General features: G+C 37.2%; 4 protein-coding genes across 4 annotated transcripts; 2 read left to right on the top strand and 2 right to left on the bottom strand.

Annotated features, from left to right (window-relative positions):
* Window positions 1–1,953: 1,953 nt before the first annotated feature.
* Window positions 1,954–2,658, bottom strand: LOC136809086 (G-box-binding factor-like). The gene has a single exon (XM_067065664.1). It carries the CDS (start codon window positions 2,656–2,658, stop codon window positions 1,954–1,956), a length of 705 nt encoding a protein of 234 aa, XP_066921765.1.
* Window positions 2,659–8,041: 5,383 nt separating this feature from the next.
* On the top strand, window positions 8,042–9,948 carry LOC136809041 (uncharacterized). Its single transcript, XM_067065616.1, has 2 exons — window positions 8,042–8,316; window positions 8,643–9,948. Exon 2 carries the CDS (start codon window positions 8,776–8,778, stop codon window positions 9,598–9,600), a length of 825 nt encoding a protein of 274 aa, XP_066921717.1. The 5' UTR covers window positions 8,042–8,316; window positions 8,643–8,775; the 3' UTR covers window positions 9,601–9,948.
* A 137-nt stretch (window positions 9,949–10,085) lies between these two features.
* LOC136809087 (uncharacterized) lies at window positions 10,086–11,225 on the bottom strand. The gene has a single exon (XM_067065665.1). It carries the CDS (start codon window positions 11,223–11,225, stop codon window positions 10,086–10,088), a length of 1,140 nt encoding a protein of 379 aa, XP_066921766.1.
* A 108-nt stretch (window positions 11,226–11,333) lies between these two features.
* LOC136809043 (uncharacterized) lies at window positions 11,334–13,084 on the top strand. The gene is made up of 2 exons (XM_067065617.1): window positions 11,334–11,452; window positions 11,779–13,084. Exon 2 carries the CDS (start codon window positions 11,912–11,914, stop codon window positions 12,734–12,736), a length of 825 nt encoding a protein of 274 aa, XP_066921718.1. The 5' UTR covers window positions 11,334–11,452; window positions 11,779–11,911; the 3' UTR covers window positions 12,737–13,084.
* Window positions 13,085–16,270: the final 3,186 nt, after the last annotated feature.

Raw genomic sequence — 16,270 nt, forward strand, 5'->3', positions numbered from 1 at the left:
GCCAATCAAATGTTACAGCCACGCAAATCTGGAACCAAAAGTAGTCATTTCAAAAAATCGAAATCGAAAGTGCTTCATATCTCCAGATAACGAACTTTTCAGACCATGATTCTGACCTTTTCCTTAATCAGCATAGAATTTGTGATCGATTGGTATATAATATGTCTATGTTTAAAGTCATGTTTTTTTCAAGCAAGAGGGCCAAAAAGGGTTGAAAATCTAAAATCCGCCATTATGGAAATTTGAGCCTGATCCAAATAACGCCACACACGTTTTCTGACTCTTCAAGGGCTATACTTTCATGATCAAAAGAAAAAATGACTATACGCTGATGCGCATACGGGACCTAACTCAGCCCCTAGAGTAATACAAGTCTTAAAAATGATCGTTAAAATATGAACAGTCAAGAATAAAAATCTTTTGCTTTGAGATAAAAATTCGAACAGTTAAGAATATATACAAATAAGAAAGGTAGCAGCAACATGCGAAATCAGCATTTTGCCTACTAATAAATAAACCAGTACAAAATAAGCGACCTCAAATTTATGCTGAATAAATGAACAGGTTTCTAAAACAAAACGAAATGACAAAGAGCAATAATTGAAGTAGATTTTAACCTAAACGTTCGTCTTACTCCTTTGGACTTGATCCGTCAATATTGTTTTTGTTTTTTTTGCAACCTTGGAAGATGTTACAGAAAGTTGCATACATAGATCAAAGCATCACAAGCCACAGTTTGCAGAGGAGAGTGACACCCCTCGGTTTTATACCCCCATGCTATATACCCATCACCCTTCTGTAATGAAACCTTAACACCCCTCTATTTTTGCAGAAGATCTAAACTCGCTCTACGCGCTACCAAAGTAATCAAAGAGAAAAAATGTATACAGTCGCAAGCCAACAATTAACAATATATAAGCGCTTTTAATAACATCCCCCTACATTCCCACCCCCTAGTTTTATAGGCAAACCTTGTACCCCCACTACAAAGGCCCCCAAGAAAATTGGCACCCCCTATTAAAAAGGGGGTGCAAACTATGCAAGCTTCTCTAACCAAATCAAAAAAAATGTCACTATTCAAATCACTACACAAATAATAAACTTACAAGACAGACAATAATAGTACATTCAAACAAACAAATCTGTCAAAAAAAAGCCTTGAGTCGGGTGTGATAGGCACACGTGATCTTCATGTCACCTTTACCTAAGAAAATAGTGTTGAGTATGCACTGTTTAACCCCATTCATGGTTTCACAAATGTTCCAGAAAACGTTGGCAAATAACCATGCCTGGGACACCTTATCTGAGCCTTAACTGAACATAAGGGTAGACACAGAAGACATCGCTACAGAACACATCTAAAACATTGAACATAAAATCAAAATATGAAACTAAACAAAATAGGATTATTGATTGTGAAAGTTTTTTTCTAACTTACATGCTTTGCTTGAAGCAGATCTACGATTCTTTAATTATTTAACTTTTTGAGCAGGTTATTATTAATTTGAGCACCAAGTTTTAGAAGTTCTGAAGATATTTCATGGTCTGACCTTCATTTCAAATTTTGCCTAAGCATGCATCCTGCCTGCATCCAAAGAGAGAATGCTTTCTTATGAAAAAAATATAAAATCAATACAGAATAAATGAGCCCCCCCCAGCGGTAAGTCTGATCACGAAATCACTCATTTTTTTGTCTTCAATTCAATCACGATCACAAAAATCAGGAAAATATTTGGATAAAAAGTCCAAATCAAGCATCACGGCTCAAAAATCTTTCAAATCATGATCAGGCTTTGACCTCTGATCATGAAGAAAAAAATCACGTAATCACGCAAGAAAAAGGTCTCTATCATCACGCCATCATAAAATCCGCTAGGAGGGCCTGATAAAATAAAAACAAAAGCCAAAAGAGATAATCAAATGTTAACAAAAGAAACTGCAGGCCAACCAGTGTCAGTTGAAAAACGGCGAATTTAATAGTCGGAACAAATTTACTAAATTATGGTTAACGAATGGTTGTTGGTTGTTGAGTTGTTGAGGAATTTGTGGCTGAAAGTTGTATTGTGGAGGGTTGTATTGTTGAGCGATCGGAGGTTGAAAGTTGTATTGTGGAGAAATTTGTGGCTGAGAATTGTGTTGTAGAGGGTTATGCTGTTGATGGTTGAGTTGAGGGTTATTTGGATGCAAGTTCTGTTGGAGAGGGTTGTGCTGTTGATGGTTAAGTTGAGCGATATGCGGATGTAAGTTCTGTTGGAGAGGGTTGTTCTGTTGTAGAGGGTCGTGCTGTTGAGGGTTGAGTTGTTGAGTGACATGTAGCTGTGAGTTCTGTTGTAGAGGGTTGTACTGTTGAGAGGTTTGTGGATGCAAGATCTGTTGTTGGGGGTTGATTTGTTGAGGGTTGATTTGTTGAGGGTTGATTTGTTGAGGGATGCGTTGTGGCTGCAAGTTCTGTTGTTGGATAAGGAGCTTTAAAATATCTTCATTTTCTTTCAATCTATTATCCGTGTTTTCTTTTATTAATTGGTTTAAGTTATTTGCTTTCTGGTGCCGTCTTTTTCGGTTTCTTAAGGTTCTTAAAACATGTCTTGCATCATTTGGAGCTAAAGGCTTCTCAATAACGGTTTCAACGCTGGTGTCTGACAGTTCTGGGAAGCTCATTTTCGTTATCGTTCTTTAAAACAATTTGCTATACCTAATCTAGAAGATCAAACTAATTTGATGGTACAAAATATTATGAGGTTTTAGCTCTAATCTGCAGAAATTATGATGGGAAGAAAATTCAAACACTAATCGTTGCAATCTGTAAAAATCTATATATTTCTGGAAAAAGAAAATCATCCTACAAATAGCTTCCCAAAAGTATTTGTAAAATTCTAAGTACTTGAAGGAGCCCATCCTTTTTTATTGACAGATTCAAGTGAACTGTGCCTATTCCTGGACTGTGGACCAGGCGTCGCCCTAGCCTTGATTCAGTTATACAATGGTCAGGGAAAAAGTTGATCTGGAAATATTTTGTACGGTTTTTTAAAATATTTTAGTGAAAAGACTTTGAATCATAGAAAAATGAAAAACTACTTTTGTTTTTTTTTGCTCTAAGGCGACGGCAAGTTACCTCCTTCAAGCACAATATATATACAAAAACACAACAATGGAGGTACGCAACGGTAATTCTGAGGAACACCTGTTAAACTACACAATGCGTTTTAAACCCAAACAAAACTATCCAAGCCAATGCAACGTTAATATATACAAAATCAACTAAAACAAGTCAACAAACAAGATCTATAGTATGTCAAAACAAATTCTCTATAGACTATAGACGAATTAAAAAAATCAGTGCATAACAGAAATATCAAGGACAATGACAAAAAGCAATCGTGAGAAAAACAAAAAAAAATTTAGATATTGATATAAAGAGGAGAAAATTCCCAAGGAAACTCCTTATCTACTTCATCTATGAAATCACCATAATCTTCAGCTACAGGGAAAGGAACCAGTTCGTCATTCTCAATACAGTCCAAAAGATGTCTTCTCATGTGTTCCTGAGAATACATCACTCTCTCTGGAAATCTTCCGTTAGCGAGATCAATGGCAAAAGCAATGCAAAATACACCACAGTCTCAACTTCCTGACTGCTTCATCACTTTTTTGTACTGAATTTTGAGCCTTCTTTCATCTATGCAATCACTGTAGCACAGGAAAAGTTGAGCCTTCAAAATTTGCGACGGCTCTAAGTACATGCTGTCATAGATGTATACATCCTTCCCTTTACACAGTGATAAGACCCAGTGGTTTTCATCGTCATTATGGATTTGCATACTGAATAAATCCAGCGGCGGATCTGAGGGGGTTCAAATGGTTCAGCTGAACCACCCCAACCCTTTTAGTAAATAAAAAAACAAAGACCCTTTCTTCAAGTGAAATCTAGTTTTCTGATCGGAACTGATTTTTCTTTTTGGTCATATCTCGATATTATTTTACCAGGGGTTGTACGCATGTGGCGTGCGTTTCCGTGGTGCGCGCGACAAACTTAGCTTTTTCCGAGCTAAAAAATGTGTACAGCGTAGCTAGCTTTCCCGCGCTGTAAAAAATCTTTGTTATGACTTTTTTTTGCGGGATTAATATCTAGCTGTGTTCTGTGCTAGGAAAATCTTTGATTTTGAACCTGGTTCAGAAAATGCATCCAGTGAAATGGCAAATTTGAGGTGGTTCAAGGAATTTCTCGAAATACGAGACCGACCGTTTTGAGCGTAAAAGATTTTCCTACAAAAATAACTTTCAGTCGCATGTCGTCGCCGGCAAAATATTGAAATGATTTGAAGGGTAGCCATTCGTACGGCAAACGACCTCACTTCTTTGCAAGCGTTCAATGCAGTGTTTTAAAGAAGGAATTGAAGTCCTGAAAAGTGGTAATAATCAGGCAATTACTTATCTTTTTGAGGACATTTTTGGTTCAATTTAATCAGTAAATTTGAGAATCACACAACAATATCAATCAATGTATGATGATTTTGACAAAGACACTGTGTGATGGAATTTTCATCTGCTTTTGTTTGATGTGGTGAAGAGTGATAAAAGAAAAATACTTTCATTCTGAGGAAACATTTTTGTTTTGGTTTATCTTTAGAGGAAATGAATGCTTTACCAACAGAAACAAAACTTAAATCAATTTTGCTTGATAAATGAAGTTTGGAATTTATTTATGGGAAAGGACTTATTTGTGAATATTTGGTGGCTGGAAGTTTATTGTGTCTTGAATATAATCACGAATTTACGTTTGGCTCTTCTCCCATCATCGGGCATCGGGAATATCACGGGGAAAAATCTACCTAGCTACATATGGATCACAAGATTTGCGATTGGCTACGTTTCGAGAGGTTCTTCTCCCATCATTGGACATTGATGAATTTCACATTGCTACGTTTCGAGAGATTCTTCTCCCATCATTGCATTGGACATTGATAAATTTCACATGGAAAAAAAGCTAGCTAGCTTTATTTTTGAAAACTATTATAGAAAAACAAAACAAAATTTGTTTTATAACAGGGACTGGAAGAAAGGCTAGGGAACAATATTTTAGTAATTTGATTGAATTTGGTTGAAGAATGAAACTTCTGTAAAGGTGAACCTTCATGCATGCTTCAAGATAATGTGATGCGAGGAAATATTTTTGGTTTCGTCATGTCGTAAGAAGAGAGTTCCTACCACTTTATACTTGCAAAACAAAACTAAGACTACTTTTACGTGATCATATGAAAATGTGGTGTACTTTTATACAAAAAGAGACATTGGTGACCTCTGAAAAATTTACCCTCTTGTGCTTAATTGTAGATGGACATTTTGCAATTTTTTGGAAAAAATCACCCAATTAGCATTTTGTAATGACCTCCAATTTATGAAATTTTCCTGATAAAGTGCCAAACCATTATTCTCCTTGGGGTTTTTGGGAAAATCACCCCAAAATCAGTTAATAATGATCTCCCCCCATTTTATGGATTTTCTCTGAGAGTACTGCCCCTGCATCTTCCACCCCCTACAAGTAAGCATAAAAGAGTACGGTTGAATGCAGAATTTATGAAATGATATATAACAACAATCTCTACCAAAAGAATTATAAACAACACTCCATACAATTGTGAAAGTTGAAAAAGTGCTTTCCTACAGATTGTTGATGATTACTGTTAGTACCTTTAATAATGCTTAAGAACATCAAACTTTTAACTTTTTACTTTGAATGTAAAAAGTACTTTTTTATGAGATTATTCATCTAATTTGAGAGCTAGAATTTCTTGAGTCTATTTGCACATAAAACACATTATATCAGTACTCATGGTGTACTCCACCTTTTGGCAATCTTTTATTTTTCCATCTTAAGAATATTGTATTCCCTTGTATGTATATATTATATAAATAATCTCCTTTATTTTTTAACTTGATCACTGTTTTCAAAATATTATCCATTTCTGGTTTTATAATGTAAACATACTCAACATGAAAAGTTTTTGCTTGATTGTCAGCCAATTAATTCGCTACAAAGAAATTCCATAAAAAAAAGGTTATAAGAATAAATTATCGAACTTTTTCACTATGTTTTAAATATTCACGAAATGAAACTGAAGTGTGTAAAGTATTTAATATTATAAATTGTCTTATTTTTTCTTCAAACTTTTCTTCAAAACCAATTATTTGCTCTATGGCTTTCTCAAAAACATTTTCTGCAAGAACCATGAATATATAAAAGAATATACACCAAACAAGCAGTTCTGAGCATGCTCTGGGTGTCTGTTTTATCAAAATAAAAGGTCAAACCAAAGAAATATAAGAAATATAATACTAACTATATTTCCGTTTTATGAACGTTTTGTGTGATAAGATTGAAAAGAAGAAACTAGATGTGCGCAGTTGCAGTTAGGGAATTTCCCAATGTATATATGAATATCACCACAAACGATTAGATACCTACATATTCTACTGTTACAAGAGTTACAAGTTTCGACTTTGGTTAGGGGGGTGTACTAAAAAGCGTACGTACGCTGAAGGGGAGGGGGTACACATAAAGCGTACAAGGGGGAGGGGGAGTCAAAATTTGCCTTTTTCGAGCGTACATACTTTTTGAATGGTCCCCCGCTGAGGCCTATGTTTGGAGTTCATAGGTAATGGGAACTGCAGACGTGCAGGCGCTCATCAACGTCCCCCATGTTGAATGGAAAAAATGTGACACCGCCCAAACAGGGCGGGTGCAAAATTTACGCCCAAAACGTTTGTTCCGAAAAGTTTTTTTTGAAAAGAGATTTTTGAACCCCCTCAAAAAAATCCCAGATCCGCCTCTGAAATCATCCGTGACTGGTACACTTTTAAGTTTTGCACGCTGACTTTTAGACCTCAATGGATCTTGCAACCCCTTGATGTTGGGAAACTGCTTTTTGATCATGCCAGTAGCTTTTTGTACTATGTTGCTGTCTAACCATCTTCCATCGGAGACCCTTTTAATAGATTCCTCCATAATTCTTTCGTCAGTTAAGGTAGAACCTTTATCATCACCATCAGGCACACATTCAAGATCAATCAAAGAGGTATTACCATTACAGTCTTTTTCAGCAGAAGCATCAACGAATGAGAAATTTTTCAATTTTTCCTTAATTTTAGCAGAGACTTTTCCTTTTTTTTACTGAAGAATTAGGTTGCATAGACAATTTCCTTTTTGGAGCTCTTTGCATTTTAGAAGGAACCCCAGTCTCCAATGCAAACTTTAAGAAAGAATTTTCAGATGCAAAGACTTTCTCAGAAGAAACGAATCCTTTTCTCTTAGAGAAGTTAATCGGTCGGTCAAAGCAAGATTGGGTGAGCCAAACTGGATCACACTCTACTTGGCCTTTAAATTTTACCAGATACAAACATTCTTCAGTTTTTGGGTCCAATCGTTTGTCAATGACGTCATGAACTTCATGAAAGCCTTGTGGAAGTAAAGAATTTGAAAGCTTCTTGGTGTATTCCAAATCTTCCGACAAATTTTGAGATTTTTCAGCTTCCTGTAAAACACTAAGGGATTTTTCTAATATGTTGTACTGTCCATTTTGGTTACAGGACATCTTCAACTCCCCAATCACATTTGACACCTAGATCCAACTGCTAACAATAATTTTCATGGGCAAAACATACAAATTAGTCTCAAATGGCACCTTTTCAAGAGGAATAAGAAGACAAGTTACTTTGTCATCCAAGTTTGAAGCACTCATCACAGATTTACCATTACAATTAAGTGCTGCCACTTTGCAAACAGAGATTTTCCCAGAAACTTTAGCTAAAACAAATCTAAAGGCTGTAAAATGAACTGAGTTAATGATAAAATTAACTCCTATTTCTGGTTTGAAAAAGAGAAAATAATTTATTTTGTTAGAATTTAATTTATAGAAAATTTCACTTGTTCCTAGTTAGTTCTTATAGAAAATCTATGAAAAATCACACAAAACACTTTATTTTATTTATAAGCACATTTTTTCTTATAAAATGATGTTCTTACCATAGTGTTATGCTTATAGGAAAAACGTTTATATTTTTTAATTACCATTTAATTAGTTTCTCTCCTTTTTTCTGACACACTATAAATTGAGCTGATTTCTCTTTTTGTGACACTCTTGTGTTAGACATGAAAGTGTCAACATGTCAAGCATGAGAAGAAGAAACAAATTTTGAGACTTAGAATTTGTTTACATTTACACTTGCACCACTTTCTATTACATTGACTGACTTGTCTATATGTTGGTTTGTGTACACATTGGCTTTACTTTTCACCAGCTCACACATGTGGCCAATTTGGTAAGTTTTTTCAGCCACTCCTTTTGCTTTTCTGTTTGCATGGCCACATTTTGTTTTGTTTGCCTCATCAGCTCATCAGTCCAGTGTTGAGGCACAACACCTGGACTTAGGTTAAGTTAGGTTAAGTTTTTCTTAGTTTTCTTTACAATATATTTTGATATCTTGATAGCTATACATTTTCCCAGATGCCTTTCTTACAGGATCTGGACTTAGCCATTTTGTCATGTTCTAGACTTAGTCATTTTTCACATTCTAGTCTTAGAATTTAGTTCTTTTTTATTTATTTGTTTCTAGTTACTTATGTTTGTCTTAATTTCTATTTACAGTTTGAACCTCTTGTAATCACATGAATGAAAGAAAGATAGCTGACATGCTGATCTAAATCATTTTGCAAAGTTACAAACATCCCCTACTTGTGTGTAGTCTGACACCGCAACATTCAAACAAAGTGCAACCTGTATGTCTGGTAGACCACGCCGACACATCGAACCATACGACTTTGCAGTTTATGGTACTACTGGGAAGAAGGTTCCTCCCAAACACCAACGATCCCTAGCTGATCAACCTTCACAAAACCGATCCGTAGCCGATCAACCTTCACAAGACCGATCCGTAGCCGATCAATCTCCACAACACAGATCCGTAGCCGATCAACCTTCACAAGACCGATCCGTAGCCGATCAATCTTCACAACTCCGATCCGTAGCCGATCAATCTTCACAACTCCGATCCGTAGCCGATCAATCTTCACAACTCCGATCCGTAGCTGATCAATCTTCACAACTCCGATCCGTAGTCGATCAACCCCCACATCAACAATCTGTATTTGATTCATCTCATCAACAATATACTGACTCAAATAACTTGCCGTCTGACTTAAACTTTGACGACATCACTCTACGACCCATCATCAAATCAATTGAGGTAAATAAACTTACGCTTGAAACTACTTTACAATCACTCGACACTCATTCTTCATCACTTGAACAATTGATTTCTTCAATCGACTCTATCAGAGCGGAAACGTCAAATCCCTTATTCATAATGGCATCTGTCATGAACAAAGTTATCCTCATGTCAGAAGAAGTAGGCGACATTGTCGATGAAGTAGAAGTAGTTGGCTGTCCGCTAACAGAACTGAACAATATTCTTCAAAGATTGGAAGAGATACGCGCTTTATTGCGTCAGCATCGTTTGGATGTTATCAACAATATGACATCTGAAGAGCCCACTCCAGAGGAAACCAAACTCTTATCATTCATCAAAACAACCCTCGATTCCTGAGCTGTTGATTGTAGACTTTCATGGCAATGTCCTTGTTTGGAGCCAGTCTTGATGGATCTTTGATGAGCGGAAGCATGGCAGTTACAGTTTGAGTGTTGGAATCGATTGTAATCGATGAATTGATGAGTTCTTGCTCAGCTTCCTCTTTGATGCTTATCATCTCAATACGTTCTGATTCTTTACATGATTTGCAATTCCTACACTTCATACAACGATAAGTGATTGTGCCTGATGATTCAACTTCGTCAAAGCGTTTGAGTTTGTTGGTGAAGGATAATCTCTTGATGTCTGGATTTGTCTGGATACCCCATCTGTAGAGTTTGAGTTGATCAGTGAAGAAATTGAAAGTTTTTTCCTCAGTGAAGTATGTTTGATGAATTGCAGTGAAGATTTCATGTGGTCCTCCGATCACACCTCTTCCACCGTCAAAGTTGTTGAATACAGATTCGTAAATTCCCAGACCAGATGGTAGTTGGAAGATAAGCTTAGGATGATAGCGAATGAATTTCATACCCACCATCAGGTGTACATCCCCACCAACTGTGGCTGCTGGCTTTGGAAGCATTGATGTAGATCCACGGTAGTTGCATCCAAGGTTGACCGTTTATCCATTGCGAGTGTTGATCAACGTCACTGATTGTTGCACCCTTTCTGGTACCAACATCAGCAATCATCTGTTTCGATCCAACATGGAGCCACTGATTCTTGTGCGTGAAACGATGAATCTCAATGACTCTGCTTCTAACCCATTGTTTCAACATCTTTTGCTCGTTTGAAATCCAATGAAGAGATATCTGGCTATCTGTGAACTTTAAGGATGATTTGAAGAAGGATCGGAATGAGCGGCGAACAATCTCTCCTGTGTGAGCATTGATTAGTGATGCAAGTAGTTCTGCACGTGGAAGAGTCAGATCCTTTGGAACCATCCTTGATTTGGCAAAAACCAATTGAGAAGAGTATGATCCATCTTTACGAAGAAAACGACCATAGATGCAGATGCACATTGTTGTCTTGCTAGCATCACCAAAGTCCAAGGTCTCCACATCGAGTGAAACAGCATCAGCAGGTACAACAAGTCGTTGGAATCTTAACTGGTCGATTTTTGTGATTGTGTCAAAATGAGACAGCCAGATTGGTCTTAGCTCATCTGGTATTGGGTCATCCCAGTCAAGCTGTCTGTCGCACAAGTCTCGTAGATCGATCTTCATGGCGGCCACCAATGGTGCGATTTTACCAAGAATGTCGAAAACTTCGGCAACTTTAGATGAGCAATGTCGTCGAGTTAGCACGTTAGGGATTACATTCGAAGTCTGTGTATTCTTCTTGCCTCTGCGTTTCGGCGCAAAGTTCAAATCTTGAATTGACAATGATAACTCGTCAGTTTTGGAGAACCACTTCATTCCTCCGACACCAACAGAAACACCGTCTTCTGTTAGATGTGATGGTGGATCTTCTCCAAATATGGTGATGCCTTTCAGATTGAAAGCACCTTTTGATGTCACAATTTGTAACTCATCAGCTCGTTTGTGAGCTGCTTCAATGGTGTGATCGCCAGTGATACAATCGTCCACATAAACGTCATGTTGGATGATTTCATTGACTTCTGGATATTCCTCTTTGTTCATCTCAGCAATGCGTCTGAGGGCGAATTCTGATTGATTCCCACTTGATTTGATCCCATAAATCAAAGTCTTGATGACTTTTTGAATTGAGAATTGATGAATTTTGAGACTTAGAATTTGTTTACATTTACACTTGCACCACTTTCTATTACATTGACTGACTTGTCTATATGTTGGTTTGTGTACACATTGGCTTTACTTTTCACCAGCTCACACATGTGGCCAATTTGGTAAGTTTTTTCAGCCACTCCTTTTGCTTTTCTGTTTGCATGGTCACATTTTGTTTTGTTTGCCTCATCAGCTCATCAGTCCAGTGTTGAGGCACAACACCTGGACTTAGGTTAAGTTAGGTTAAGTTTTTCTTAGTTTTCTTTACAATATATTTTGATATCTTGATAGCTATACATTTTCCCAGATGCCTTTCTTACAGGATCTGGACTTAGCCATTTTGTCATGTTCTAGACTTAGTCATTTTTCACATTCTAGTCTTAGAATTTAGTTCTTTTTTATTTATTTGTTTCTAGTTACTTATGTTTGTCTTAATTTCTATTTACAGTTTGAACCTCTTGTAATCACATGAATGAAAGAAAGATAGCTGACATGCTGATCTAAATCATTTTGCAAAGTTACAAACATCCCCTACTTGTGTGTAGTCTGACACCGCAACATTCAAACAAAGTGCAACCTGTATGTCTGGTAGACCACGCCGACACATCGAACCATACGACTTTGCAGTTTATGGTACTACTGGGAAGAAGGTTCCTCCCAAACACCAACGATCCCTAGCTGATCAACCTTCACAAAACCGATCCGTAGCCGATCAACCTTCACAAGACCGATCCGTAGCCGATCAATCTCCACAACACAGATCCGTAGCCGATCAACCTTCACAAGACCGATCCGTAGCCGATCAATCTTCACAACTCCGATCCGTAGCCGATCAATCTTCACAACTCCGATCCGTAGCCGATCAATCTTCACAACTCCGATCCGTAGCTGATCAATCTTCACAACTCCGATCCGTAGTCGATCAACCCCCACATCAACAATCTGTATTTGATTCATCTCATCAACAATATACTGACTCAAATAACTTGCCGTCTGACTTAAACTTTGACGACATCACTCTACGACCCATCATCAAATCAATTGAGGTAAATAAACTTACGCTTGAAACTACTTTACAATCACTCGACACTCATTCTTCATCACTTGAACAATTGATTTCTTCAATCGACTCTATCAGAGCGGAAACGTCAAATCCCTTATTCATAATGGCATCTGTCATGAACAAAGTTATCCTCATGTCAGAAGAAGTAGGCGACATTGTCGATGAAGTAGAAGTAGTTGGCTGTCCGCTAACAGAACTGAACAATATTCTTCAAAGATTGGAAGAGATACGCGCTTTATTGCGTCAGCATCGTTTGGATGTTATCAACAATATGACATCTGAAGAGCCCACTCCAGAGGAAACCAAACTCTTATCATTCATCAAAACAACCCTCGATTCCTGAGCTGTTGATTGTAGACTTTCATGGCAATGTCCTTGTTTGGAGCCAGTCTTGATGGATCTTTGATGAGCGGAAGCATGGCAGTTACAGTTTGAGTGTTGGAATCGATTGTAATCGATGAATTGATGAGTTCTTGCTCAGCTTCCTCTTTGATGCTTATCATCTCAATACGTTCTGATTCTTTACATGATTTGCAATTCCTACACTTCATACAACGATAAGTGATTGTGCCTGATGATTCAACTTCGTCAAAGCGTTTGAGTTTGTTGGTGAAGGATAATCTCTTGATGTCTGGATTTGTCTGGATACCCCATCTGTAGAGTTTGAGTTGATCAGTGAAGAAATTGAAAGTTTTTTCCTCAGTGAAGTATGTTTGATGAATTGCAGTGAAGATTTCATGTGGTCCTCCGATCACACCTCTTCCACCGTCAAAGTTGTTGAATACAGATTCGTAAATTCCCAGACCAGATGGTAGTTGGAAGATAAGCTTAGGATGATAGCGAATGAATTTCATACCCACCATCAGGTGTACATCCCCACCAAACCGCAACAAAGGCAATCACATTGTGCTGTTCATCCAGTTCACCTCGATCTGGGAGGAATTTGACAGCAATGTGTCTTCTAGACCTCTCTCTAGAGACATACTCACGAGGGATGAAAAGTTTCAGTGCCTGTGCTAAATGGATATCCCTTACCTCGCCGTTAACAACTCTTGACAAATACCATTTTCTCTTTTCAGAAGCTTCTAACTCTTCATCTTTCACATCTCCTGATTCTAGAACTTCTTCAGAGATCAGTTCCTTGATGTCATCTTTTTCATTTTCCTTGTTAATGTCAGTGGTCTGATCTTCTGGGAATTAAATTTTCTTCTACATCAGCACCTTTTGAAAGGAGTTCAGCAGATTTCAAATTCAACTTTTCTAATGCATATTCTTCCCTTACACAACCTTCAAATTTATTCTTTTCGGGCACACCATTTTTGAAAGATTTTAAAAAACCAAGACCACCATTTTTTTCCAAGAATTCAATTCCTTCCGAGCAATATTTTCGAAACAGAGAGATACCTTTCTCATCACCACTTTTAAAAGCACTTTGCTGTTGCAGCTTGAAATCGTCAAAAGAAGCTGGATAAACATGATCTGAATTTTCAGCAACCTTAAGCTTCTGGGACAACCTTCTTCGATTGGTAGTACTAAGTTTCTTACCACCTGCTGCAAGGATATTATCCTCAGCAGTGTGATTTGTTTGCACTTTACTTATTTTTTGCATAATCTCGGCAAGTGTTGGCTGTGCATCCAAAGACTGTATTTGATTTGTTTTACCCTGAATCTCACTTATGATTCTTTCTGTTGTTTTCGTACCGCGATTGGAGAGAGGTAGCATAGCTGTACCGAGTTCTTTAAAGTGTGCAAACATGGCCAACATATGGCAAGTACCAGCTGCAAATAGAATTTCTGATGTCTTAGCACATCCATAAGTGATGAACTTTCCACGTTTAGAGGGATCTTTTGCTGCATTTTCTACTGCATTCAACCTTTTTTTCTTCTTCTTCAAAATTTGCTTCCAAATTCGGAAAACAGTAATCCCTTCGCTTATACTTTCCTGACTGGCAATTGGGTTACAATTTAGATTGAGGAAAGGTTTAAACAATGCAACAACACCTTCAATGTACAAGGATGTGCCTGCAGAGCCCGGAACATGTTCATGGAGAAGTTGTGCAACTCTGGAAGTAAAGATTTTTAGAGCTGCATCAACATTCTGGTCTAAAAAGCGAGCAAAAAGCAGATCGTTATTGGAAAATGAACAAAGATGAGAATTACCACTACTATCCAAAATATCCTTTAATTCGCGCAGATGATTAATTGAAGCAATGTGAGTGCTAGTTTTAGATGGAAAGAAATCAAGATCAAGGGTCTAATAATTCAGACACTTTAGAAAAAGACGAAGATTGTGGTCATAATCTAAGTATGCAATAGATGGCAATGGACCTAGGTATGGGGAAGCAAACTGACTGTCTCCAGCATCAAGGGTCAAATATTTCACCCCAACTTTAAATGCTTGAGGCTGAGGTGTCATTAACGCCACTGCAGCGGCTAATTGGAATCCAGCTGAGTTAGAGGCATGCCCAACTAGGTTGATTGGGTCACTCCTCAATTCTCCTGATGATAAAAGAAAACAATTAGACCTGACAAGGTCCCATATTTTCATGAGGTGAAAAGATCGATAACCTTTATTTGGGGTAGGCCATATCAAGTAAATGAGAGGCTTTGTTTTTATTCCAGAAGCTGATACCAAGTTGTGAATAGCAGTGTCTTTGGCAAGTTGATTTTTTGCTATGATCTTATCAGCAACTTTCTTTAAGGCATTAAATTCATCTGGTACACTATTATCCTTAACAACATCACCAAGAAACTTCCTCGATCCTTCCCAATCATCCAAATTAGGTTCCCAACATTGACCAATAATTTCAACATTTCCTTCTTTACCTACAACTCCAGACAACATCCTTAAAGTTCTAGCCTCGTCAGTGGCATCAATCACAGGGTAACCATTGTACAAGGTTACACCTCTCTCAAAAACCTCTTCATTCATCCCAAGCTGAAGTTTAGTTTGTAGACCATGCTGATTTGCGCAAGTCTTTCCTGTATAATAATATATTTTGTAGTGAAGCTCTAGATTATTAAAAAATACCATATTATATATCGTAAATGTATAAAAAGAAGGAACCATCATAAAAATTAAGACTAATGAAATTACAAATTTTGTGTAAGAGAACTTATAAATAATTTAATATGTGAAAGGTATTCAAATAATTTTAATAGATCTATAATAGTAAAAATGTAGGTGCCATAAATTTTCATCATTTTCCTATTGAAACGTCGCATTGACGTTGCAAAACCTTGATGTATTTCAAATCTTGGATGATTTTTCTGTATTCGTGCAAGTCTTTTTCATCTTTTGGTAAAACTGTAAAAGAAGAATTTTCTGTGAACACCTTCTTCTCAAATGCTGCCATTTGTTCTTTGAGTTCCATCTCCATTACTTTGAGCTTCACTTAGAGCTTTGCAGAAATATCTTCAAACTCATCTCCGTAAAGGGTCTTGTTGGATTTAAATTTACTGCGACAGTTGTCATAATCATTTATGAATGGGTCATCTGGAAACATTTGTCTTAGAAGTCTCACAGTCTTCGATTCACTAGGAGTGCTCCTTGAAACTGATATTAATCCTAAAACAGAAAAGCTATAGCTAGGTGCGCTGATTTTAACAATATAAACTTTGAATTCAAGATGTGTGATTTATGATTCTTCTTAGAAATTTCAAGGTGTGTGTGGGTGTTTTCGTGCCAGAACAGGGGGGTCATGCAGTCAGTAACAGACACGTTGGCGGTTAGTACCGTGGTGGGTCATTTTCATTTTAAGGATTTAACTTATTTTAAGTTCTAACTTATCTTTAATTAGTGATTATCCAGCTTTTCATCTCCACCCGAAACCAAGTCTAAATAATTTTGTAAAAAATATAGTAAGAATCTCACTGT

Source organism: Clytia hemisphaerica, unplaced genomic scaffold (assembly GCF_902728285.1).
Source record: "Clytia hemisphaerica strain Z4C2 unplaced genomic scaffold, Clytia hemisphaerica genome assembly, whole genome shotgun sequence".
In the NCBI taxonomy this organism is placed as follows: Eukaryota; Metazoa; Cnidaria; class Hydrozoa; order Leptothecata; family Clytiidae; genus Clytia; species Clytia hemisphaerica.

Excerpts from the sequence above, each read along its gene's own strand:
- LOC136809086 (XM_067065664.1), bottom strand. The coding sequence starts at position 2,658 with ATGAGCTTCCCAGAACTGTCAGACACCAGCGTTGAAACCGTTATTGAG.
- LOC136809041 (XM_067065616.1), top strand. The coding sequence starts at position 8,776 with ATGTCTGGTAGACCACGCCGACACATCGAACCATACGACTTTGCAGTT.
- LOC136809087 (XM_067065665.1), bottom strand. The coding sequence starts at position 11,225 with ATGAACAAAGAGGAATATCCAGAAGTCAATGAAATCATCCAACATGAC.
- LOC136809043 (XM_067065617.1), top strand. The coding sequence starts at position 11,912 with ATGTCTGGTAGACCACGCCGACACATCGAACCATACGACTTTGCAGTT.